Raw genomic sequence first — 24,970 nt, forward strand, 5'->3', positions numbered from 1 at the left:
CTTTGTAATTACTTAGATATTTGTTCCATCTGTGGTTTTGAGGATGGTGGCCATACTGCCTCCCTCCATAAGCTGGGAGTATGTGAAGTCTTCCACAGTTAAAAACTTCTATAATAGTTTCCTTTAACTTTCTGTCAGTGTGCCACAGAATGCTACACTTGATTCAGTATTATCTTCTTCTTCTTCTTCTTCTTCTTCTTCCTCTCTCTCTCTCTCTCTCTCTCTCTCTCTCTCTCTCTCTCTCTCTCCCTCCCCCCCCCCTCTAATAAAAGGGGGTTCAGATATAAACACTACACTCAACTAAATTCCATCCGAACAGGCCTCGCAAGACCGTAATGGTACTGGCCGACTGCCATGTTATCCTCAGCCCTTAGGCATCACTGGATGCAAATATGGAGGGGCGTGTGATCAGTAGACCATTCTCCTGGCCATTGTCAGTTTTTGGACCAGAGCTGCTACTTCACCATCAAGCAGCTTCTCAATTTGTCTCACAAGAGCTGAGTGCACCCCACTTGCCAGCAACACTTGGCAGTGGGCAGTTACCCATCCAGATGCCAGCCAAGCCCGACAGCATTTAACTTCGGTGATCTGATGGGAACTGTTATTACCACTGCAGCAAGTCCATTGGCGGGAGTTCAGAAATGTTGTATTGAAAGTCCAATGTAACACTCTCTATAGGACACCTGATCCAGGCAGGTGATGGTTGTAGCCTTGGTTGAATGTCCTACCAATCTCTGGGTTGCCTGCAGTTACTGTTCGGAAAGACATCCTTCCTTCAGCACAGCTGTTACAGGTGGCTGACTGCTCTATCTGGAAATCATTATGATAGATTTCCATATTTGTTTTGAGATAGTGGAACAGCTGACTTGATGCAGCAACATTTGTCACGTTTCATCCTGCTACTTTTAATAGTTCATTAGTTCCTTGTCCTTGACCCAAACAGCTGCGTAGCTCTATGTATTTGGACTTCCACAGAGTGCATAGCAATCCTCAGTTGCACTATTTATGCACCAAGAGAACAGAATATATAAATAGCTAGCCTGAAAACCGTGGAACAGATAAATCAGTGAATTATGATGAGATATACACATTTTTGGAAATTGTTGCATTGTTCAAATACAGCTTGCTGGCTGTACAATATCCATTTTGACAGTTCCCTTTTAGGCACTACCCAGTCTGAAAAGTGTACCTAACTGTGAAGTAGTCACTAGTGTAAATCGTCATCCCTTTCTCACTGAGCTGTATGAGAGCTGAAGAACTTATTGAGATGTCTTGAACAATCTGAACTGAGAAGGGCTGAACATTCCACCAACAATGAGGCTATTAGAGATACAGCACACATTCAGATTGTGGAAGGAAATCAGCTGTGTTCTTTTCAAAGAAATGATCTCAACATTATAGCTAAGCAATTTTATGGAAATAATGGAAAACCTAAATCTGCATTGTCAGATGGGATTTGAACAGCCAACCTCCTCTACATGAGACCAGTATTTTATCGCTGCACCATCTGAAACAATACTAGGAACAAACAGGGAACCTGTGCTCCAAGGACTGTCAGAGCCCCATCTTCTACAGTGTTATTAGAGTATATGTGTGATAAACATACAGTTACCGTAACATCACATAAACTATTACAGAGACTGCTTGCAAGTTGGTGTTGAGGGTGAGAGGCGAGGTAACATATGTTTCATTAACAAGATGGGAACACCTTCTTTAGCTCCTTCCTCACTTATGTCCTCCTTTTGGTGGAGACCGTAATCTCCTAGCAAACAGGTTTCAACAAATTTATAATGCGATGCTAGGAGCCTCAAATACTATCAACTTCTGTGAGCTATTAGTTTCAGCTCCTCTACATGTTCACTGTCCCATTCAGGATTTGTTACAGTACCAGAGTAATTTTATAGGTGAGGTTTCATCATTTTCATGCTGCCCAGACTGTGTACACATGGGAGCTGATGGTTCAGAGTATGAACTGATGATTCCCTTTGACAGACTTTATATATGTTTACTTTTATTTAAAGATTCTTTTCAGACTCATCAGTAAACACGACTATGGAATGAGCTGACAGTTTTAGATCTGTTCTTATACGTTTCCATTTTTTCACTTTTTTTTTATCAGTAGCAATGTTGATGGGAATGAGCATTTTGAGATGTTGCTTACTGAATTTTGTGATGCTCGTTATTATGACGCAGTTTGCAGTATTTGTATGGTCTCAGCACTTTGTGCGATTGGTCTGCACATGTTATTAAAGTGGGGACAGCGACTGCCTTGCAGTTCCACTTGTAGGAGCACTTATTCATGATAAATGCTGTTGGGTTGTGCCTGAGTCGATATATCCACTTAACGTGGCAGCTTTTAACTACTGATACAAAATATGTGGTAAACATTGAAGGTTGTAGCGCTATATGTATCTTCTCTCTGCAGTATAGGTCACTCAGTGGGTAACCATTATCTCTTGAAAAACTGAATGGCTTCAGTTTCATGCTGAGACTCCTGTTTCATGGGCTGTCTTGGCACATCTGCCATGTATTGCCTGCCCATTACTTGCAACAATTTGGTTTTCATCACTTCACAACAAAACTATCTATGCACAAACATGTGTTGGCCAACTAGTGAAATCAAGACAAAATCTGAAACAGAATCTAGCTACAATTCACCCAGGGGGATCATCTGCCAGTTAATATATGAAGTGGAAAGTCCACCTGACATTTCAGAGTATAATTAATACCTGACAATAACTATAACCCACACTGCTGAAGTATTGCAGCTCTTAATCATTTCCACACCACTACATTCTCACTCTCAAGAAATATTTGGAAGAAACAATGTTCTGTCTACAGAGAAAGATGACTGATGTATCATACCATTTTTTTTTTAGATGCAATCATATTATATATTGACAGTCATAACAAATTTCAGCTGTAAATTTGATATCTTCACAGTCTACAGTATATAAAAATATAAAAGATGCACATAAAACTTAATAGAATAAAAACAATAATACTTGGCAGTTCATACCTGTCTATAACATTATGGCTCTTGTTAATAAATAGTTCAAACTCACTTTAAAGTGACAACTAGAATGTAAGCTGGTACTTACAAAATTGTGCGGTTTTTTAGATAGTCATAATACATATGCACAAATCATGATTTACCATTCTGTGTGAAATAGTGTTAGTGGTGAAAATCTACTGACTTGCAGATTTGTCCCAATATTTTTTATCCGGAATAGCTTACTAGCTCTTGAGGTAATATGGGATACACTATCACTTTGACATCATTTAAGAAATAGGATACCTTGTGTATTCATCTAAGCTCAAAAACTAATGCTTTAAGAGATTTTAAGGGTGCCTGCACAGCACCTACCATTCATTTACTCATGGTGCATTTATCACTAGGTTTATCGGCCTCTACAACAATTACCACTTTTGTTATTTTGTAAGAAGAGTGACAGCCCTAAAAGTTGTAATGTCTCTTGCAGCGGTCTCTCTGCGTTATTTTCAGAAATTTTATAAATTATATAACTCAGTACATATCTCGAAATATCTCTTCTTATCATACCAATTATCAATGCAAAGTAGTTTCAATCCCAATTATTCCTTGGAGCGTCCATTTACTCCATGGAATAGCTTCTCTGCTATCTATGTTTTCTCTTATGAAAAGAATGAAGGACTTCTTGCCGATTAGTCGTAAAAGAAGGAGGATGTATATGTATGTATTGTTGAGCTAGTCGCCATCTTGATGAGATTCTGTATGAGAAGGAATTTAATACATGAACTAAACTAAAGTAAGTGTGTTCGCGTATTATTTAACTGATTATTATTGTCAGTGTCTGCTTACTACGCTGTGTTGCACGGGATCAGTGGGAAACGTCTGATTTACACTGGACGAACCTGCCGTTTTGTATGCTCAAGATATCCAGTTACTTCAAATAAATAGGCTAATACGGTCTTACCAGCAGATCTCCGGTCTTCCCCATGTGATCACCGAAAGTTAATAATTATTAAAAATGTTTCCAGGAGATCGACTGACAATTTTCGTCGCACCGAGACTTCGAAATTGCTTCACTGCCTTATGGAATTTTAAGTTAAGCTCAATTTAATCAGGATAGAACATTATTGAACTGTGTGAATGTGATAAGCCTGCTTTGTGAATGAAAATTCCCTTAACATACGCATGTTTTTACTATCCTGATCAGTGAAGCTAAATCAGGCCGGTGTGAGAGAGGTTTTTAAATTTTAGATTCCACAAAAAAATATTAAAAAAGTCATCTGAACAATAATTTTTATCATACTGGCTTCCATTGGATGAAGTAAAACTTTTCATTACTTTGATTCTGTTACTGTACATTTCAGCTAAGAAGTATAATACCCAAGTTCACTTCTATTACATGCTGGACCAATCTCCTACGATTTCACTACTATATGTGTGGAGTTCTTGGACTTTGCCCCATGTACAACCATTCAGTTGGGTTACACTTACGTTTGGTACTCTTTTGTACATTGTTTCAACAATATATCTGTAGTTATTTTATCTTCAAATAAGTTCAAGTTATATTTATTCTAAGATTACATTTAAAAATATCAGTTGTCTGTAGCTGAAACTGTACAGCAATAGAAACACAATTCGAGGAAGTTTTACTACATCCAATGGCAGTTGGTGTGGTAAAATGCTACATAACAAATAACTGAAACAGCAAACATAACAAATAACTAAAACAGCAATAAATGTGAAAAAATTACTGCATTATATGCCACTAAACCTTCATTTGGTAAAGTGATAGAAAATTATTTTCCCAAAAGTACAGCAACAATAACTTACTGTTAATCTGTGGTGAAGAAGGTCCAATACTGTGCTTACTTTATTGCTAAACAAAACATATTTGCAGTTTACTTCATTTGCTTGACAAGCAAGAGTATATGATGTGCAAACTGTTACATAGCATCTGAAAAAGACATAGTTAATATTAGAAACTACACCATTTAATTCAAATTGGTAAAAAGAATTAATATGTGTATTTAAAGACTGATTGCTATGATTTTGATTTTATCTTACTTGGAAGACAAGTATGGAGCCATGTTTGGAGGTACATCCATAGCCAAATTAAGCATGTTTGAAAGCACAGTAAAACCATTCAGTGCCTGGAAAGCCAACTGATCAAGCGTATTCTGTAAAGAGAACACACAAACAAAATAATGTGAAAGGTGCATACCTAACAATGTAGGGAAAGAAAAACACTGAACACACACACAAACACAATAATTATGTTCAGTTTGAATTCTGACAATAACTTGGCATATGGACAGCAACAAGAAGGCAGGCAAAACAATGACAGAATCAGCAAAAATACATGTAAGAAACGAAATTATCCAAATACAAAACTAGCAGTCCTTGTCATCAGAGACGGAAAAAGGATTTTAAAAAGGTATGTATAGTAAAAATCACAACATTTTTTTTTTATTTTTTGAAGAAAAAAAGAGTACAACAAGAGTACTTCCATTAGGAATGTGGGTGCACTCAATGACTGTGATATGACTTTCAAGCAATCAGCTGACTTTTTCTTTCAATTTTTATTAGGCAAATCTAGATTTTGGCTAGCACTTAGCCATTATCAATGCACTGTTTCATAGTATCAATGCATGTCCTAGTACATCAGTTTCCTATTGTTTGGGCTTCTGTCACAGTTTGTTCAAGACTACTGTGACAGAAGCCTGAACAATAGGAGACTGACGTACTAGGGAATGAATTGATACTATGAAATAGTGTGTGATGATGGCTAGGCACTAGCCAAAATCTAGATTTTGCCTGATAAAATCTGAAAGAAAAGGATGAATGATTGCTGTGCTTTATCATTTGCAAAAGGAGTATAGGATGGGGGAAACCTGTGGATGTTAGGGAATATAAGCTGCTTTAAAATGATTCTTCATTTAATTGTTTGAAGTTACAAATTATGTTGACTAGAAAAATAAAAACATTTTATCATTTTTTGAACTGAAAATGTTAAATATGAGATAGCTGGTCGAAAGTATGATGAACACATGATATTCTTAATGCATGTTTACACCTGTGCAGTTTTTTGGGTGCACTATCTGCATCCAGTCATTGCGCGAAGAGGAAGGAGGTGCACGCACCAGTGCAAAGTCACTCATGCCTCTGATTCATGCACATGGGCCACCGTCTGCAGACACAGGAGTCTCTTTAGCATAGATGGGGAGAAATGTGTAACAGTTGTACACTTGTGCATTGTCCTCTGCATTTGGTGCTTTGTTTCACTACATTTCATAGTTAAAAGATTCAATTTTTAACATGCCTTCAAATTTGTCTTTGCATTAGCACTTTGGATTAGTGGTCCAACAAGAAACATGAAGAATTTAAATAGTATTATCATGCATTTCCTGTTTTCTGGCTGTTTAATTCTGTGGACTATAAAAACAGAGTTTCCAGCTCCTCACAAATAAGAACAACCTGGAAACAAAATTGTCCAACCTTCTGATGAATACACATTGAAGAAGAGCACTGATTCTGGGGCTCTTGATGTGCCACAGCCATCCTGGTTCCATTCCAAGCCACTCTGATTCTTAAATAGTTTGCAGGAAGGAGAGAGAACAACACAGAAATTTCTAGCAGTAATGCACATCCATAAACTACTTTTTGATTTGCAAATGGAATTGGAAATGCATCATCTAATGTCTGGTTATCTCTTCATTAGCCACCAGTCAATCCCTGTATGTTTGTAGATCCATATACGAAACTACTTCCTTCTGTGCTTCACAAATTTCAACACATCTGGCTTACAAAGGGATAATCAGACCTAATCAAGGATTTTGACAAATCTGGGTCCATGACTAGCGACTTTTCATGCAACAGCACCTAGTTTCTGAGAAAATCGATGTTCTCAATTTATGCGTTCCCCCTATAACTGTAATGTTTATTGCGTTTTGGCCAAGTGGGTAAGGTTTGTGGCTACCATGATGGTAATAATGGTTCAAATCCCGCCTCTGTAGTTATGGTTTTTTTCCTCCTTCCTTTTCTCTTTTTCTTTCTTTCTTATTGTACAGAATATCATTAAGTCGTACATGTTAGGCAAAATTATTCAAAAATTACCATTTTTGCGATGGTAATTTTATTAATAAATCAATCAAATTTTCTTCAGATATGTATTCTGTTTGTTATAGCATACAATACAGAATCATCTTACTCACTATTGCTTGCCTGGCTTGACATGCTAGAACAGAAGTTTGGATGGCATTTGTTTGCAAGCAACTGAAACAGTGATTTGTAGAGCACTAAGCATATTTAATGAAAAGTACTGCCCTGTAGGCACACTGATTTTTCAGAAGTGATACCAGAAAACACAGTTCTTTCAAATTCAAATAAACCATTCTTTCTTCAGTCGACTTTGATGTGAACCATACTGTAAAAGCAGGCACACTAAATTTATGCTGAATCAAAGAATGAATTTTTTATGGAATCTTGTCTCTAAACAATTTCTCTATTAGGCTTTAGCAAGGTGGAAGCATTTTGAATTTTTTTCATGAAAATTTTAACCTGCTTGTAAAAACAAAAATCACAGGGTTGACAAAGTGGAGTGCCCTTTTGTGGGATAATTTTTACGGTGCAGGTGCAAGCTTTTGTTTAGCTTATAGTTTGACTGTAAAGTGTCTAATCAGTCTGCCTTCCCTACAGATGTAAAACATACGGAAACATATCTTGTCCCATGAACAGAAGACTGACAGATATTAAAAACTCTTCATACAGCACAATCATGAACTCCCCTGGTTTCGTGCAGGTCACAAGTAAATTTTTTAATTTATCAGTCCATTTATCCACTTTTTTTTAACAATCCAACCAAATTTCCTGAACGGTTCTTGCATACATAGGAAAACATAAGGGAATACCTTTCCCATCAGCATTGTAATATACTTTTCTGTAAAAGAATGACTAACCTTGTACAATTTTTTTTTTTTTTCTGCACATGGGACAGTTTTCACTCCTTGTTCTGCATAGGACCAATTGTATGTGGATTGGTACTGGCAGCCATTTTGATTGGTATTAATTAAATAATCAAGATCACAATTGGTTATGAGTAATTTCTCTGCATCCAGAAATATTAAAAAAAAGTGCAGTGTCAGTATTCAAACCTGTACTGTTAGCGAGGTAGCCATAAACTCTAGCTGCTGTCTTGCACTTGCTTGATCTAAACTTAACTAACGTTTCAGGTATACAAGATATGCATAAAACTTGAATATCTATTTTCTCAAAACTAGGGGATGTCACATGAAAACCTGCGATCCATGTAGTCATAACAGATCCCTCTACAACATAACCGAAATTCATCAAAATCTATAATTAACAAGTCTGATAGTCCCCTTGTTAGACACTGAATCAAATTCACCAAAGCAACAATAAAATATCCAGACATTTCAGATACTTTGTAACGCTGCAATCTATGGGCCCTCTCAGTGTAGCAAAAATATGTATTCATAATATAAACTGAAGGACTTTACTAGCATGTTGATTTGGTGATGGTACTTTCTCTTTGCAATATAAAGTTTTCTCGTGTTTAGAATTCATCATTATGATTACACACTTTGTGAAATAAATAAGATTCACATACTTATGTTCTTGACCTATTCATTATAAATGTTAATAATTATCAAGTATCCACACAAATCTGGAGACCTAACTTCTAGGTCATTTTCCAGATCTTTTCATATGGTGCAGACATATTAGTAGCTGTATGAATTGCTCTTTCTTCCTTGACATTTAGCCAAGATATAATCTCCTACATCTACATGTGCTAGTGATTCTCCAACAGAAAGAGGTTCCTACTCAATGGTCTAAAGATGACCACAGTAGTGGTCGAAACTGGTCACCTTGTTAAATAAATCGAGATCAAGACTGTTTTTAATAGTAATTATTTATAAGACATTGATCACTGCTGTTCCCGTAATGCATTCAAAAGTTCTCCAAAGAGACTTGAGAATCACAGTCCGTCTCCTCAGTTTCCAGTCAGTCTCCTCAGTTTCCTCTCTCTTTCATGCACTTGCCACAACTTTGGTCAGAGCTGTAGTTTCCTTGCTCTTCAGTGTTTGGCCTTTTTTTGTTTTGAGGCTTTTCTCTTTCAGCAATGAGCTTACTGTGTCATTCTGAGATTATTAAAGGTGAGAATGGGTCTATCGGATTACACTTGGTCACAGGTTTGTAAGGGTTACATCCTCCTCCGCCACTTCTCTCTTTCTCTCTCTCTCTCTCTCTCTCTCTCTCTCTCTCTCTCTCTCTCTCTCTCTCTCTCTCCCCCCCCCCCCCCCCCTGTCACAGTGGCATTTATGGTTTCATTAAACTTTCTTGCTTTTGTATGTTACAACTCTGACTTATTTCAGGATCCAGTTGATACACAACATACTGTGATCTTCTATCTGGACAAATTCCAGTGTTCTTGAAGCCTGAAACCCTGTTTTTAGGCATCAAAGCATCTGGTCATATTTTGGAAACAAGATCCACAAATTCTGATTTTGATGATGTTCTCTGATTGCTTCTTTCCATTGAATCAACTGTCGTTGAATGGCTTGACCCAACAATTATCTAAAGGTTGCAGCTGGTCAGTTATGTGTGGCAGTAATTTCATGATTGCAACTTCCTCTTACTTTGCTTTTTCAATTAGTGTGAAATCCAAATAATTAAGGTGTCCATCCAACAGTAAAGGCCTATCTTTTACTGTATCACAGAAATTACTAAAATAACTTGAAACGATTGATGCCGTCATGAAATCATGAACTGAATTTGAATATAACGTGTCAGGTAAATAATTTATGCCCTCCCAGGGTCTCTGTAATGCATCCCATCACAGAGAACTAACAACTTGCAACTGTAGCACAGTCTACATTCTCTAGCACACTGTCAACAATAACATAAAACACGGTACGACAACAGCTGCATTATTGCCAACAGCAGCAAGAAAAACATATTTCAGTGTGTAGAACTGCATGATGAAGAAATTTAGTGTATCAGTTTTAGGAAACAACTATATCATATTTTGGACCACAATGTATCATACATAAGAATTACACGGACTGCATAATAACTATCTACATGAAATAAATTAAACAATAATGAATAATCCAGCAGATGGAACAAAATTTTCTGTTCATGCAACAAAATTTGGTAGCTACAAAGTCCATGTTTTCATACATGTGGAAAATATTCTATAACTGCATGCATATTTATTTTCAGTCTGCAAAGCTCTTTGTCAAAATTATTTTTTATCTAAAAAGAGAAGTTTATAATGGAAAAACAAATTGTGACTAACTACTTCTAAACAAAGACACTATATGTAACATCATTGGCTGGGTGCATCCTTCATTCTTTAATTTTTTTTTTTTTTTTTTAATTTTAGGTGCCTCAGTTTCGGGACACCTTACTTTGCAAAATGCAGTGATACAATTGTGTAGAATAGAACCTTTGATTGAAGAGCCAGATAAGTAATCCATAAGTCTGGTATTTGGTTTGGTCCCTAGATAGCTCTGGGATGCCTGTTACAAACATAAACTGACTATCACATTTTGTAATATTAAGTCAGAAGGAACTGAGGGCGGGAAAAAACTTTCAGCACGGTTTGTGTTAGATATTAAATTATATGTTACTCACAATTTGCTTAGTTAATTGTTTCTTATACTAAGGGAAGCCAAAAGCATATCAGTAAAATTACTGTAATGGCGATAAGAAACTTTTGAATTTGTGAGCATCTGGCTTTTCAAATAGTTCAAGACTGAGCCTCAATCAAACACAATTTTGAACGAATGGTAATGTGACATGTGGGTAAGATACAGGCAATCATCCTGATTATATGAAACTTCGTGTTATTTATTTATTTATTTATTTAATTTATTTATTTATTTATTCATCTTTAAGCATTTACATGCAATCAATGTCGTCATGAGTAATGTACAATTTACATATTAAGAAATATAACTATTGTGAAGTATCACACAAAGCTAAAGTATATATTTTAAAAGAACTTACATAATAAAGGAATACATTTGATACATAAAGATATCCCACATAACTAAAGTGTGCATTTTAAAGAACATGCATAATAAAAGAATACATAAGATACGTAAGGATTTCTCTACATGTTTAACAGTTAAATGTGGAACTACAGAGATAAAAAAAGCTTAGGAAGAGGTACAAACAGAGTTGCAAGTTGTTTTGTAAGACAGGTCTATTTTTGAAGAGTTTTCAAATTCTTTAACACTGTAAAAAGCTTTGTCTTTCAGCCATTTTTTTAGTCTTACTTTTAAATATATTAAGAGAGACACAATGTGCCTGCACAGGTAATGTGTTGAAAAGCCTTATTCCCATGTATTCATAACTGTCTTGTGTTTTCTTGAGTCGAGTTGTTGGTATGTCTATGTTAAATGTTTGACGAGTGTTATGATTATGAACGGACTGCCTAAGGTTGTAACTGTTAAAGTTTTCTTTTATGTACAAAAGGCAGCTGTATATAAAAAGAGAAGGGACTGTCATAATCTGTAATTCTTTGAAGTATGACCTACATGATATGTTATTTTTGGTATCCCAGAGATGCTCCTGATGGCTTTCTTCTGCCAAATAAAAATTTTCCTGGACCGTGGAGAATTACCCCATAGAAGAATACCATAGCTAAAGAGAGAGAGAGAGACAGAGAGAGAGAGAAACAAAGTAACCCCACAAAAAATATGATAATCACTCTGAACAAACATCAACTGTCTAAATTTACAATGTTTACTTTTATCTAACTTGACCGTACATTCTTCATAAAACATTCTGAATATGAGACAAGAAAACACATTTCTGCCAGTAATTTGCAAGATCTAGGTTTTAAGTTCCAAGCCCATTTTCTAAAAATGTAACTAAGAAGTTCTGAAACAAGGGCAAAAGTATTTATCCACACTTAAAATGATTATGTTAATTAAAAATTACAACTGAGAACCATGAAAGCAGTTAGTTTTTATGGAGTGGGGTTGGGGCCGCAAGCAGCCTCCAGCACTCATTATTATTAAAGTATCATTTCTCATCATCCGTTCTTCAATACTTTTTTTTCATTAGTGTGACAGATGTTTACTACCGATCTTTGAAGTGCAATTAACAACTTGGAATTTGTCATCATTTCCAGAAGAAACTGGGAATATCTTTTGCAAACTTAGTCAGTTTTTAATTATGACAACTCCTCATGTGAAGTAAAGAGAAATGCAGCAACAGCACACTGAAAACATAAGTGCTGGAAGTTTGAAATACATATCCGTCATTGCACAGAATGTAGTAACAAAAATTCTCTCACAATAAAGAACATCGTAAGTGTCAAAATTTATTTAAGCATTTTTAAAGAGTTCTGCAGTCTGACTAATATAAAATAACATAAAAAGCATGCTAACTTTTATAAATGCATAATCTGCCACCAGTCAGGTGGAAATGAGTGTGCAACAGGCATAAGAAAGAACCAGTATTTTCATAAGTCACCCATTCGCAGACTGTAATACTTCTTTAGACAGCAGCCTTACACAGAGGCTGGGTGGATTTCTCGTCTTCAGATTTTAACTGGCTTTAGTAAAGATACTAAGCGTACACACTCAGTGCTTTCATAATGCACATATTACATTATGTGCCCTCTATGGATCATATACCTACAGCAAACACTTTTAATACTTTGGCTTTGAACCATTTTCAGACAACATACCCCACTGCCTAGCAACATGTACCAGGTTATAGATGGGTTATCAAAATGACAATCTCACATGATAATAATTATTAATGTATAGTGTCAGATTTCATCTTGTCATAACAAGGCAATGCGTGAATTTCTGACCTTTGTGTTCATTAGTACTGGAAACAAAATGAAAGTCTTACCAGAAGCAGCATATAAAGTTCACAGTATACATTTTTCACTCATTACCATTGGACGTTAACTGTCATACTTTTTATAGTGGTGGCAAAACCAAAGTTTCTGGCAACCATGGACTCTAAGCAAAGCAACCTTATTCAAAAAGGAATTTTCGAAAAATATACATAACAATTGTCACCTGTTTGGACAGGATGCGGTTCACTTCACCCAAGGCTCGTTCAAGAGCTGTTACAGAATTATTTGGCCACTGCCCTTTCCCTTGTGTGTTGTGTAACTTCTCAACATCACGGAGACATTTCTGGAGGCGAACTTTATTTGGAGACTCTATTTTTTGTGGAATCTCCCTCTTGGATTCATATTCCTGCCCTCTAAAAAGCAAGAATATTATGATTAAATATTTTCAGAACTGCTTCAATTGAAAATGTTAGTACATCATAATGCATTTTAAGATATAATAAACTTACAAGGCATAAAAGTAAAACTTGAATACATAGCCACAACTGAAATTTTGTACCAGACCAAAACTTAAACCCTGCTCATTTTAAGCAGTCAACTCAACTGTGCATGGCTCCATGTCTGACTCAGAATTTCATTGTTACTAGTGATGTAATCAGTGCATTCAATTCATTTTGTAGACAGTGAAATACACTATTAAAAACCAGATATATAATACGGAGAGCGAAGAGGGGAGGGGTGGAGGGGAGGAGGGTTTACTTCACATGATGTGTGTGTATATATATATATATATATATCTAAAAAGAAAGATGATGAGACTTACCAAACAAAAGCGCTGGCAGGTCGATAGACACACAAACAAACACAAATATACACACAAAATTCAAGCTTTCGCAACAAACTGTTGCCTCATCAGGAAAGAGGGAAGGAGAGGGAAAGACGAAAGGATGTGGGTTTTAAGGGAGAGGGTAAGGAGTCATTCCAATCCCGGGAGCGGAAAGACTTACCTTAGGGGGAAAAAAGGACAGGTATACACTCGCACACACACACATATCCATCCACACATACAGACACAAGCAGACATATTTTGTCTGCTTGTGTCTGTATGTGTGGATGGATATGTGTGTGTGTGCGAGTGTATACCTGTCCTTTTTTCCCCCTAAGGTAAGTCTTTCCGCTCCCGGGATTGGAATGACTCCTTACCCTCTCCCTTAAAACCCACATCCTTTCGTCTTTCCCTCTCCTTCCCTCTTTCCTGATGAGGCAACAGTTTGTTGCGAAAGCTTGAATTTTGTGTGTATATTTGTGTTTGTTTGTGTGTCTATCGACCTGCCAGCGCTTTTGTTTGGTAAGTCTCATCATCTTTCTTTTTAGATATATTTTTTCCACGTGGAATGTTTCCCTCTGTTATATATATATATATATATATATATATATATATATATATATATATATATATATATATATATAAAGAAAGTGATGAGACTTACCAAACAAAAGCGCTGGCAGGTCGATAGACACACAAACACAAACATACACACAAAATTCTAGCTTTCGCAACAAACGGTTGCTTCGTCAGGAAAGAGGGAAGGAGAGGGAAAGATGAAAGGAAGTGGGTTTTAAGGGAGAGGGTAAGGAGTCATTCCAATCCCGGGAGCGGAAAGACTTACCTTAGGGGGAAAAAAGGATGGGTATACACTCGCACACACACACACACACACACACACACACACACACACACACACACACACGTGTGTGTGTGTGCGCGCGCGAGTGTATACCCGTCCTTTTTTCCCCCTAAGGTAAGTCTTTCCGCTCCCGGGATTGGAATGACTCCTTACCCTCTCCCTTAAAACCCACTTCCTTTCATCTTTCCCTCTCCTTCCCTCTTTCCTGACGAAGCAACCGTTTGTTGCGAAAGCTAGAATTTTGTGTGTATGTTTGTGTTTGTTTGTGTGTCTATCGACCTGCCAGCGCTTTTGTTTGGTAAGTCTCATCACTTTCTTTCTTTTTAGATATATTTTTTCCATGTGGAATGTTTCCCTCTGTTTTATATATATTAGAGGGAAACATTCCACGTGGGAAAAATATATCTAAAAACAAAGATGATGTGACTTACCGAACGAAAGCGCTGGCAGGTCGATAGACACACAAACAAACACAAACATACACACAAAATTCTAGCTTTCGCAACAAACGGTTGCTTCGTCAGGAAAGAGGGAAGGAGAGGGAAAGATGAAAGGAAGTGGGTTTTAAGGGAGAGGGTAAGGAGTCATTCCAATCCCGGGAGCGGAAAGACTTACCTTAGGGGGAAAAAAGGACAGGTATACACTCGCACACTTACACATATCCATCCACACATATACAGACACAAGCAGACATATTTTATCACAGAATGTAACACTGTAATATTAGAAACAAATTGAAAATTAATGCAAACACAAACCAATCGTAGGAAAAAAGAAGTGCTTCTGCAAAGATTCTATTAACTTGAACTTCAGAAGAGATACTACTAGCAACTTCATTTAATTATCTGTCATGCATATCATAAATATAAGTACTGCAATGTCATTGCACAGGACATGATTATGCTTGGTTGTGGTGGTGGTGGTGGTGGTGGTGGTGGTGGAGCAGGGGGCAATAAAAACAATTTTTGTTACATAAATTATGATGTAGTGAAATGCATAAGGAACTATATATTGGCAGGAGTCAAAGAGAAATCATACTGAGGGAAAAGCTAATACCTGGCATTTCCACACATCTCACGCCGGTCACCTCACATTGGCCCCTCTCTGAATATAAATTGTAGTAACCTTCCTAAACATCTGTTTACCCATGGTCTTCTTCCCAATTATTTTATCCTGCGTCATCCCCACCCTGAAGGGCACCTAATGTTGCCAAACCCCTGTCTACCATCAAAACTTCTGTCCCTCATATCTCCATATGCAACACACCACCAACTCTTTGTTGGATGAGCTCTCCATGACTTACTTCTGTCCCCTTCTACTGATGGTGTGCGCTGCTCCCAAACCATCACTCTTCTCTCACTATGACTACCTTTTGCTTTGCCTCTTCCATGTTCATCTTGTCTGCTCCTCCCAAATCATGCCCAATCCCAGTCAGGCCATAGAACTGGGAATGAAAAGTAAAACAGTCTGTCAACAGCAATATTATTAGAGACAGAACACAAGCTACAATAGGAAGAGGGTAGAGAAGGAAACCACCTGTTTCCTTTTCAAAGTAACAATTCCCAACATTCACCTTAATCAATTTAGGGTAATCTGAGTCATGACAGCTAAATGAAAAATGGCCCTCCCAATGTGGGACTGCTCTCACACCTCACCTGGTCTCAAAACACTGGGGCTATAGCACTTCATGCTCTGAAAAACTGTGCAAGTTCTAAGCTAGACCAACAGTTGTCAGTTCTTGTTTATGTGCTTATACCACAAGCAGATATAGATACAGTGGTCTTCCCAATCTTTCAGTTGAATTCTAAGGTAATGAAAAGTACTTGGAAGAGAAGAATGTCAAGAGGTATCTTATACAGTGGATTGTCAGACGGTTTGTCACCTAAAATGGGGCATTTTCATTATGGTTAAAAGACACTCTTGTTTATTTGGCATAATCAAGTGGCCATGTCCAGGTAAGTTAGAGGTGCCGGAATATTATGTGAATGCTCCAAACTTCTGTACTGTAAATGAATGAAGCTTAAAATTCATTAATCTGTAAAGTCATCAAAATTGTCAACAGTTGCCTAATATTTTACTGCATCTATGGCAAATACATTTGTGCACAAAAAGCAGAAATATATTGATGACTAATTCTCTTCTTCATGTATTACCATATCTGAACAGAGTCAAATTATTGACTAGTTAACTAATTTAGAGGCAACAAATGTCACTGTTTGTCTAAAATAGGAACAGTGTTGACTTAGGCATTGGCTGGAAATGTTATGTAGCTAAACTCACAGTCTTACATGAAGAAGCTGCTAGTTGTGGCAGGTTATCGTCTGTGTGGAGGCCGACCGTATATGGGCACATGAGAAGTTGTCAATGGGCATTGGGTAACCATATATGGACTCAAGATGGCACATGGCATGGCAAGAAGGGCAGGTCTGATGTGAGGGTTATAAGGAAACAGTGGGCCACCTGTGATTGAAGTCAAGTCCTCAGCAATTAGATAGTAGCAGTCATCCCGAAAGGGAACCCAGCCTAGACTTTTGAGAGTCATTCTGGGAACTCAGGTGAAGTAATCAGTATTCCATGTAGGCCGAGCCCAGGGGTAGACACTTAGAACTTTGCTCTGGCTCTGCTTGTGTTTAACACGTAGCTGTGTACATTCTTCCATGGAAACTTTGCTGTTTGTACTAATAGGAATGCAATAAGACTACTCTAAATGAGTTGGTCGACAATTTCATAACAGCATTTCAACTCAAATCGAGATGAGGATGATTCTTTGTTAAAATTTATAAAAACTAAAATACCTGGCCCAGCACATAAAATTGTTAGTCTGAGACCTAAGTGCCAGTTGGCGAGATGTGTGTGCCATACTAGTAGAAAATTAGGCAATGCAGCATTGCTTTAAAGAGGCTATCAAACACACAGTGCAAGAGACGAAATTATAAGATACCCTTGAAGTCATTTGGAATTTAAGCAGAACAGTATTCATCGAAGTGATTTACAATGACAGGATGATGACCTTAGTGTGTATGTACAGTGAACAATTAATATTAGCAGAGGCTTTAGAGGTTGCTCCCATGGAGGAGAGTACAATAGCCTTGGCCAGAGAATAGGGAACACTTTAAGTGGTAGTGCAGCACTATGAAACAAAAAGAAAGCCACAAAGTCTTTTGTATGTGGTAATACAGGTCATGTAATGCAAGGCTGCCATACCGACAAGAGTCAGAAAAGAAGGGCCAGTCGTATCAGGAAACAGAGGAGAGAGTACAAAAGTGCCAGTGACAAAGGCCAAGTTTTACCGCCCATGTTCCATGGAAATTGCAAGGAACTAGACAGGTTCTGCATAATAAGATGTTCACAGTGCAACACGTCTGGGCACAGTGGCCAGTATGCGGCTGAAGCCTGTAACATGTTTTACATGCAAACAAACTGGTCATTACTTGAGAGACTGCATGGACCTGTGCTTGCCATGCACAGAGGAAGAGTCAAATGCAGAAGAAAAGTAAAGCATAGGGAATGAAGAAAGAGTTTATAGAATTGAGATGCCAAGAAGGCACAGAAAATCAAATGAGGTTTCTTGTGGATAGTGGGGCACAGATAATCCTAGTTCAACGTAGCTTGAAAGATAGTGCATGGTACAATCTGGCCGAAGGTATTAGGATTCAGGGAATTGTTAATGTGGTGGCAAAGATAGAAGTAACTACAACCCTCAGTTTGAAAACAAGAAGCAGAATGCAACTGAGACACTGCTTCCATGGGGAAGATGTGGATCTTCTTAATGATGGGATGATGTGCAGAGCCTCCTTTAGGGAAAATGGATTTGTAGCCACCACCACACTGCCTGCGGAGCCTCAAGGAACAAATCTAAATGAAGACAGAGCAAGAGTGAGAGCTACACATAGTGCATGTATGAGAAAAAGGATGCTCTTTCAGAACAGGCTCAGACATGGAGCAAAAGGTGCACAGTAGAATGAAGACAGAGAAAGGGGAGTCAGCTGTACCAATAGCGTGTACAGGAAAGAGAAGTCTCTTTTGAGAAAGGCTCTAATGCAGAGTGAAACACACATAGAAAGGCAAAGGTCAGGTGGGATAGAACCAACTGCCAACCTATAGTAGAAGCAGACAGTCAATATTAACACAGAAAATCTAGAGAGAGATGTGCAATCTGAAACAATGTTAATAGTTGGGCCTGGAGAGGAACGAGTGTGCCGGATAAGAATAGAGACCTATGGAATGAAAGAGGTTATCATTATGAAAAAGGAGGTCACAAACGGTGTGTATCTACCTGAGGCACTGGTGAAAGTGCAATCAGGGGAATGCATAATGAGTGTATTAAACAATATAGGTGAGGGTGTGTCAAAAGAATTTCCATGGGTGGTAGCAGAAGCAATACTGTAGTGGGAATGATCCAGAATGAGTCACATCACTGGAGAAAAGCCACTGTTGAAAGTGTGAATAATTACTCTAAAAGAGAATATTTGTGTGAGTCATCTGGACATGGAAAAGAAAGCCATCATAGCAAAGCTGTGCACAATGTATACCGACATTGCCCATGTACCAGGAGACAAGTTGTCTTACACAGATAGCATCGGGCATGAAATCTAGCTAGCTGCTACAGAATGTAGATGGTATGGTAACATGTTTGTGACCCTGAAGTGTGCCATTTGGGCTGTATTCTATTGGCCAAATGTTTGAAGCCAGACCCACAGAAGATCAAAGTGATAAAGGAATATCCACAGAGGCAACTGAAGAAACTCTTAGGTAGTGTGACATACTGTATGCATTTAATAAACAACTTCTGCAAAATCACACATCCACTACACTAATTATTAAAGAAGGAAGAATGCTCCATATGTGGTGTCAAGCAAGAAAACAATTTTCAGGATTTAAAAGAGAAACTGCTCAGTCCACTGATGCTGCAGTATCTGGACTTTGAAAAGGACTTCAGAATCACTATGGATGTAAGTCAGAATTTTGTTGAGGCTACCTGTAAGTCAAAGAAAAAACAGAAGTAAGTAACTTGTCGCTTATGCCTCAAGGACATGAAATAAAGTGAAAACATTGAGCAGGAGATGTTAGCCAGTTGTTGAGCTGTCAAATACTTTGGACCGTGCATGTCTGGCAGAACTGACCATAAACCCCCAACATGGATAGGTAGCAGATCAGATCTGCATCCAGATTAATAAGTTCAGATTAAAGCTGCAGAAATATGATTACTATACACTGTACAAAAGGCCAAACCATATCAAGTCTCCAAGGCACTTTCGCAAATGAAAGAGGTCAGGGCAGCTGGCACACAACAAGAAGTCGATGGTAGCCTGGGTCAGAAGGCAGCACAAAAGGAAGCCCTTGCACGAGTCAAGAATCGCTCAGGCAGGCAACGACAGCATGGCTGTTGCAAATCAGTATCACAGTTCTCCAGAGGGAGGATAACAAGGCATAAGGAGAACCTATGGATGAATAAAAAAAGTACTGAATATGGAGTGGTATGGAGGAGGATATAGAAGAGTATATCCAGAAATGCGAAAAGCTGTCAGAAGAATAAATTCACTAGGAAACACACAAATATATCTTTAGAGATGACAAAGACTCCCAAACACATTTTCAAGAGGTGACACTGATTTGGTATGTCCTTTGAAGACAGACCAAGGTAACAAGTATATCCTCACATTTCAGTATGAACTGACTAAGTTTATACTAGCTGAACAGCAAGATGCTGATATTGTGGCACCAGTGTTAGCTGAGAAAGTTATACTGAAGTACAGAAACCGACAGTGACATGGGAAGCAATTTCATGAGAAACTGTAGAATGCAAAATGCTGTGAATTGAGATGATGCAGACTATTAGTTACTATCCTTATACAAATGGAGAATCAGAGAACTCGCATCAGACTTGAACAGAGATATTGCAACATTATGTAAACAGATTGCAGACAGACTGAGACAGTTGGATTCCATTTGCAGTTTTTGTGTACAGTACAGTACAGTACAGTACCAAACAGTGCAATGGGATACAGGCCACAGAAACTATTCTTTGCACAGAGTGCGTACATTCCAGGGATATTACATAGTGATCCGGCCAGGTTGTGGTATAATTTTGACAATTATGTGGCAGAGCTAATTCAAGAGAACAAAATGTGCAATGTACGATAAAGAACAAGGAATATTATGATAAGACACAGAATAAAAAACAATTCTGTTGTGGCAATAAGGTTCTGTTGTTTGATAATTGTGTGTACGATGAGGGAGATCAAGTAAATTAGATGCACAATAGCTAGATCTTACTCTACTTTACTCCTTGGCACCACATCGCTTATGGGGCCTTTGGCTTCCCGGACAATCTCCACCCACTCTTCTCTGCTGGCTGCCTCAGCTCTCCATCTTATAACTCCCATCCTTCTCAAGTCCTCCTCCACGTTGTCTAGCCATCTGGTCCTTGGTCTGCCCCTTATATGATGCCCACCGGGATTTCCTTTGGAAACTTTCTTGACTGTGCTGTTCTCCACCATTCTTTCTACATGTCCCAACCAACGTAGTCTATTACTCTTTATTTCTGTCATGATATCTGGTTTGTTGTAAAACTCTGTGATCTCCATATTATTTCTGATTCTCCAAAAAACCCTATCATTCATTGGCCCATAGATTTTCCTAAGTATCGTCCTTTCCCATCTCAGCAACAACCCCTCATCATTTTGTGTCATAGTCCAGGTCTCTGAATCATACATCAATACACATCTAACTACTATATGATACACAATCAGCTTCAGATTCCTACTAAGACTCCTTGCTTTAAACACTTTAACCAGTACAAAGTAGCACCTGTTACCAGCTGCAATCCTTGCATGTATTTCTTCTCTCACATCATTATTCTCAGTTACCAGTGACCCAAGATATTTAAAGCAGTATTCATATTCTTTTCTGTTCAAAGTCATGCTTCTTTCTCCTTCACTATATCTTTTCCTAGATATTAATCTAGCTAGATCAGTACACAATAATACCAGTGAAGGGACCTAACATCTGTCTGGGCTCTGAGAGCAGATATTGAGGACAGAACTTGAATTTATTACTGCATACACAGCTTCTGTGAAGGACTTTATCACTGCAAATGTAATTAAAGCAGTTCTCAGAACATATCTGGTGGTCTACAGTGTGCTTTTTCTTTATGCAGTTACCACATCACTAAAGGTTTTTCAGTTGCTGAGCTACAATGGAGAAGTAGTTTGTCAGGCAATGCACTTGAAAGAGCCTGGAGGTGGGTAGACAGTCAGGTTCACTTCTTTTTCCAGTCTTTTTCAAGTGACAATACCATTCATCTGAGCTGTTCTTCTATGTGGGATGGAGAGTTCACATTCTCATAACTGGCCTAATACTATCAAATCACATGTGCCCTCACAGAGCTCCAGTCAGGCACACAGTTTTAATCCGTCATGAATTTTCAAATCACCACACTCCTGTGCGGAGTGAAAATTCATTCTTGAAAAATACAGCTACCCTAAAAACAATAACCTCACCTCGAAGCCATTCGCAGACGGATCTTTTTGCACCGCTTCTTGAGTGCTTTCTGACGTTCCTTATCAAGTGCAATTCGAGGATCTATCTTGTCAGCTGGCGCATCAACAATGTGTGTTATGCTGAATGACAGCAGTTCCTCTCTTGAAAGTGCTGTAACGTCTTGCTTCTGTTGCAACGCTTCCTGGTGTTGTCGTCCACGGAGATGGCTCAGTAAGTATACTTCTGAACCAATCTGGAAGCAAATAAAAATGTATGAAATATTTCCTACCACCAATGAGAATTAGTATATCAATTACAAGCTCCTGTGCACCTATATGCTGCCAGCTAGACTGACAGTGCCAGTACTATTTTGCAGCAGGTGGGCTGATTGTGGAGGGAGTAGTGTTGGGGTGGGTAGGTAAAGAGAGGTGGGAGATAAGAAGAGGCTAGTGGCTCAGAGGGAGGTCAGTTTGCCAGTTAGGCATGCGGAAGGCAGTGGTGGTATAGTTGTAGCGGCCGATGATTGTGGGGACATGAATTAGGAAGGGGTGACAGGACAGTGGAAGGGGAAACTGTTCAGTGTTGGGACAGTTGGTTTCCTGAGAGTGAAGCCAGGATGATTATAAAGAGCAGAGAATGTGTCATAAGGATAACTCCCATCTGTGTATTTCAGAGAAGCTGGTGGTGCAGGGAAAAGTGCAGATAGTTTGGGTTGTGAAGCAGCCACTGAAACTGAGCATGTTATTCTCAGCAGCATGCTGTGTCACTGGGTGGTCTACTCTGTCCTTGACAATAGTTTGGTGGGGTCATTCATCCTGGTGGGCAGCTGGTTGGTATTCATATCAACATAAAAGGCTTTGCAGTGTTTGCAGCAGAGTTGGTGTATGACATGTTAGATTTCACAGGTGGCTCAGCCTCTAATGGGGTAGGATAAGCCTGTGACAGGACTGGAGTAAGAGGTCCTGGGATAGGTGGAGTGGGAAAGTCTTGCACCTTGGTCTGCCATGGGAATATGATCCCTGTGGCAAGAGGTTGGGAGTGGGTGTGGCATATGTATAGACCAGGACGTTGCATAGGTTGGCTGAGTGACAGAACAACACTTTAGGAGGAGTGGGAAGGATCTTGAGTAGGATATTCCTAATTTCAGGACAGGGTGAGACATAATCAAAGCCCTGGTGAGGGGTGCTCCTTTGTAGCTTATTTTTGGTGTGGAGGGAGTACTGGGGCTGTGTGAGGATATGGCATGGGACATCTGTTTGTGGTCTAGGTCTGGAGGGTATTGCCTGAGTACGTAGGCCTTTGTGAGGCCTTCATTGTACTGGGCAAAGGAGTTCTTGTCACTGCAGACAGGTTGTGCATGGGTGGCTAGGCTGTATGGAAGGGATTTTTTTTGGTGTGGAAGAGATGGCAGCTGTCAAAATGCAGGAAATGTTGGTGATTGGTAGGTTTAATGTGGACAGAGGTGTGGACGGAGCCATCAGTGAGGTGGAAGTCACTGTTCAGGAAGGTGGTACATTGGGCAGAGTAGGAGTGGGTGAAGTAAATGGAAGAAAAGATGCTGAGGTTCTAAAGGAATACAGACAGGGTGTCTTGGCCCTGAGCCCAGACCATTAATAAATTGTCGGACTAGGGGTTGACTGGGGGGTTGAGAGTTTTGGGGGGCTAGGGATGTTTCCTCTAGATGGTCCATAACACTTTGGCATAGGAGGGTGCCATGCAGGTGCCCATGGGCATGTCGTGGATTTGTTTGTAAGCATTCCCTGCAAGGAAAAAGTAGCTATGGATCAGGATATAATCAGTAAGGTGTATAAGGAATGATCTGGAGGGTTTGAAGCCTGAACAACTTTGGGAGAGGTAACGTTAGATAGTGCCAAAGCCATGGGAGACAAGGGATGCTGATGTATAGGGAGGTGGAATCAACTGTGATGAGTAGGGAGGTGGACTCAACTGTGATGAGTAGGGATCTGGGACATAAAGGTGTGGGGTGGCAGAAAGTTGGTGAAGGAGGTAGTTAGTATCTTTGATGTGAGAGGCTAGGTTTTGGTCAATTGGTTGGAGATGTTGGTCAGTGGGGTGGTCTGGATTGTTGAGTTTGCGGATTTTGGGGAACATGTAGAAGGTGGGTGTGGGTGTTGGGATGAGGAAGGAGATGGACTCAGGTGAGAGGTTCTGGGAAGTGCCTGTGGATTTCAGTAGGGATTGGAGATTATATTGGATTTGGGACAGGATCACACAGACACTTAGCACAAGCCTTCTATCAGGTGGTCACTGTGACTCACCACAACAGTGGTGGAGCCTTTGTCTGCAAGGAGGATGATTAAGTCTGGAGCCATTGTCAGGTTGTGTATAGCTGTCCTTTCTTCTGCTGAAAGGTTAATGTTCTTAGAAATGGACATGGGGAAGGATGGCAAGGCTAAGTTGGTAGTAAGCAGTTCCTGGAAGCTGACTAGGGGATTGTTAGGTATGAGGGGGGAGGGTCACAGTTAGATGGTGGTATGAACTGGCAGAGGTAAGGTTCAATGTTGGGATTAGGTTGGCCTTCGTGGGAACGAGTGGTGACAAAGAAGTGTTTCCACTGTAAGGATCAGGAAAAGGAGAGTAGGTCTTCGACAAGCCCAGTGTCATTGAACTTGGGCACAGGGATGAAGGTTAGGTCTTTAAATAGGACTGAAACTTCTGTGGGACTGAGGTTTTTGATGGTGAGCTTAACAACAGTGTTTCAGGTTTGCTTGGGTTCAGGGTTCTGTGGGGTGTTGGTAAGGAGTTTGGAAGATGTGGCAAATTGGTTGCTATGAGGGGTTGATGACAGGGTTCACTGTGAGAAGAATGGGTGTTGATGGATATTAGTGCCCCAAGGGCGTAGCAAGATGTCAACGTTTGTGCAATTTATGGAGGTAGTGTCTGGAATGCGTCTCCAGGTGTTGCGAGTGCAAGGGTTTATATTTCAGAGATATTATATGTGAT

General features: G+C 39.0%; 1 protein-coding gene across 5 annotated transcripts in view; it reads right to left on the reverse strand.

Moving 5' to 3' along the window:
* Positions 1-24,970, reverse strand: part of LOC126262573 (S phase cyclin A-associated protein in the endoplasmic reticulum) — a 620,393-nt gene that overhangs the window by 437,307 nt on the left and 158,116 nt on the right. For all 5 annotated transcript variants that reach the window (XM_049959285.1, XM_049959286.1, XM_049959289.1 and 2 more), the window contains 4 exons: positions 22,027-22,259; positions 13,060-13,249; positions 5,057-5,169; positions 4,823-4,946 (listed from right to left, as the gene is read on the reverse strand). In XM_049959285.1, the coding sequence (XP_049815242.1) occupies positions 4,823-4,946; positions 5,057-5,169; positions 13,060-13,249; positions 22,027-22,259 (660 nt within the window). The remainder of the gene's footprint in view (positions 1-4,822; positions 4,947-5,056; positions 5,170-13,059; positions 13,250-22,026; positions 22,260-24,970) is intronic.

Source organism: Schistocerca nitens, chromosome 6, assembly GCF_023898315.1.
Source record: "Schistocerca nitens isolate TAMUIC-IGC-003100 chromosome 6, iqSchNite1.1, whole genome shotgun sequence".
NCBI lineage: Eukaryota > Metazoa > Arthropoda > Insecta > Orthoptera > Acrididae > Schistocerca > Schistocerca nitens.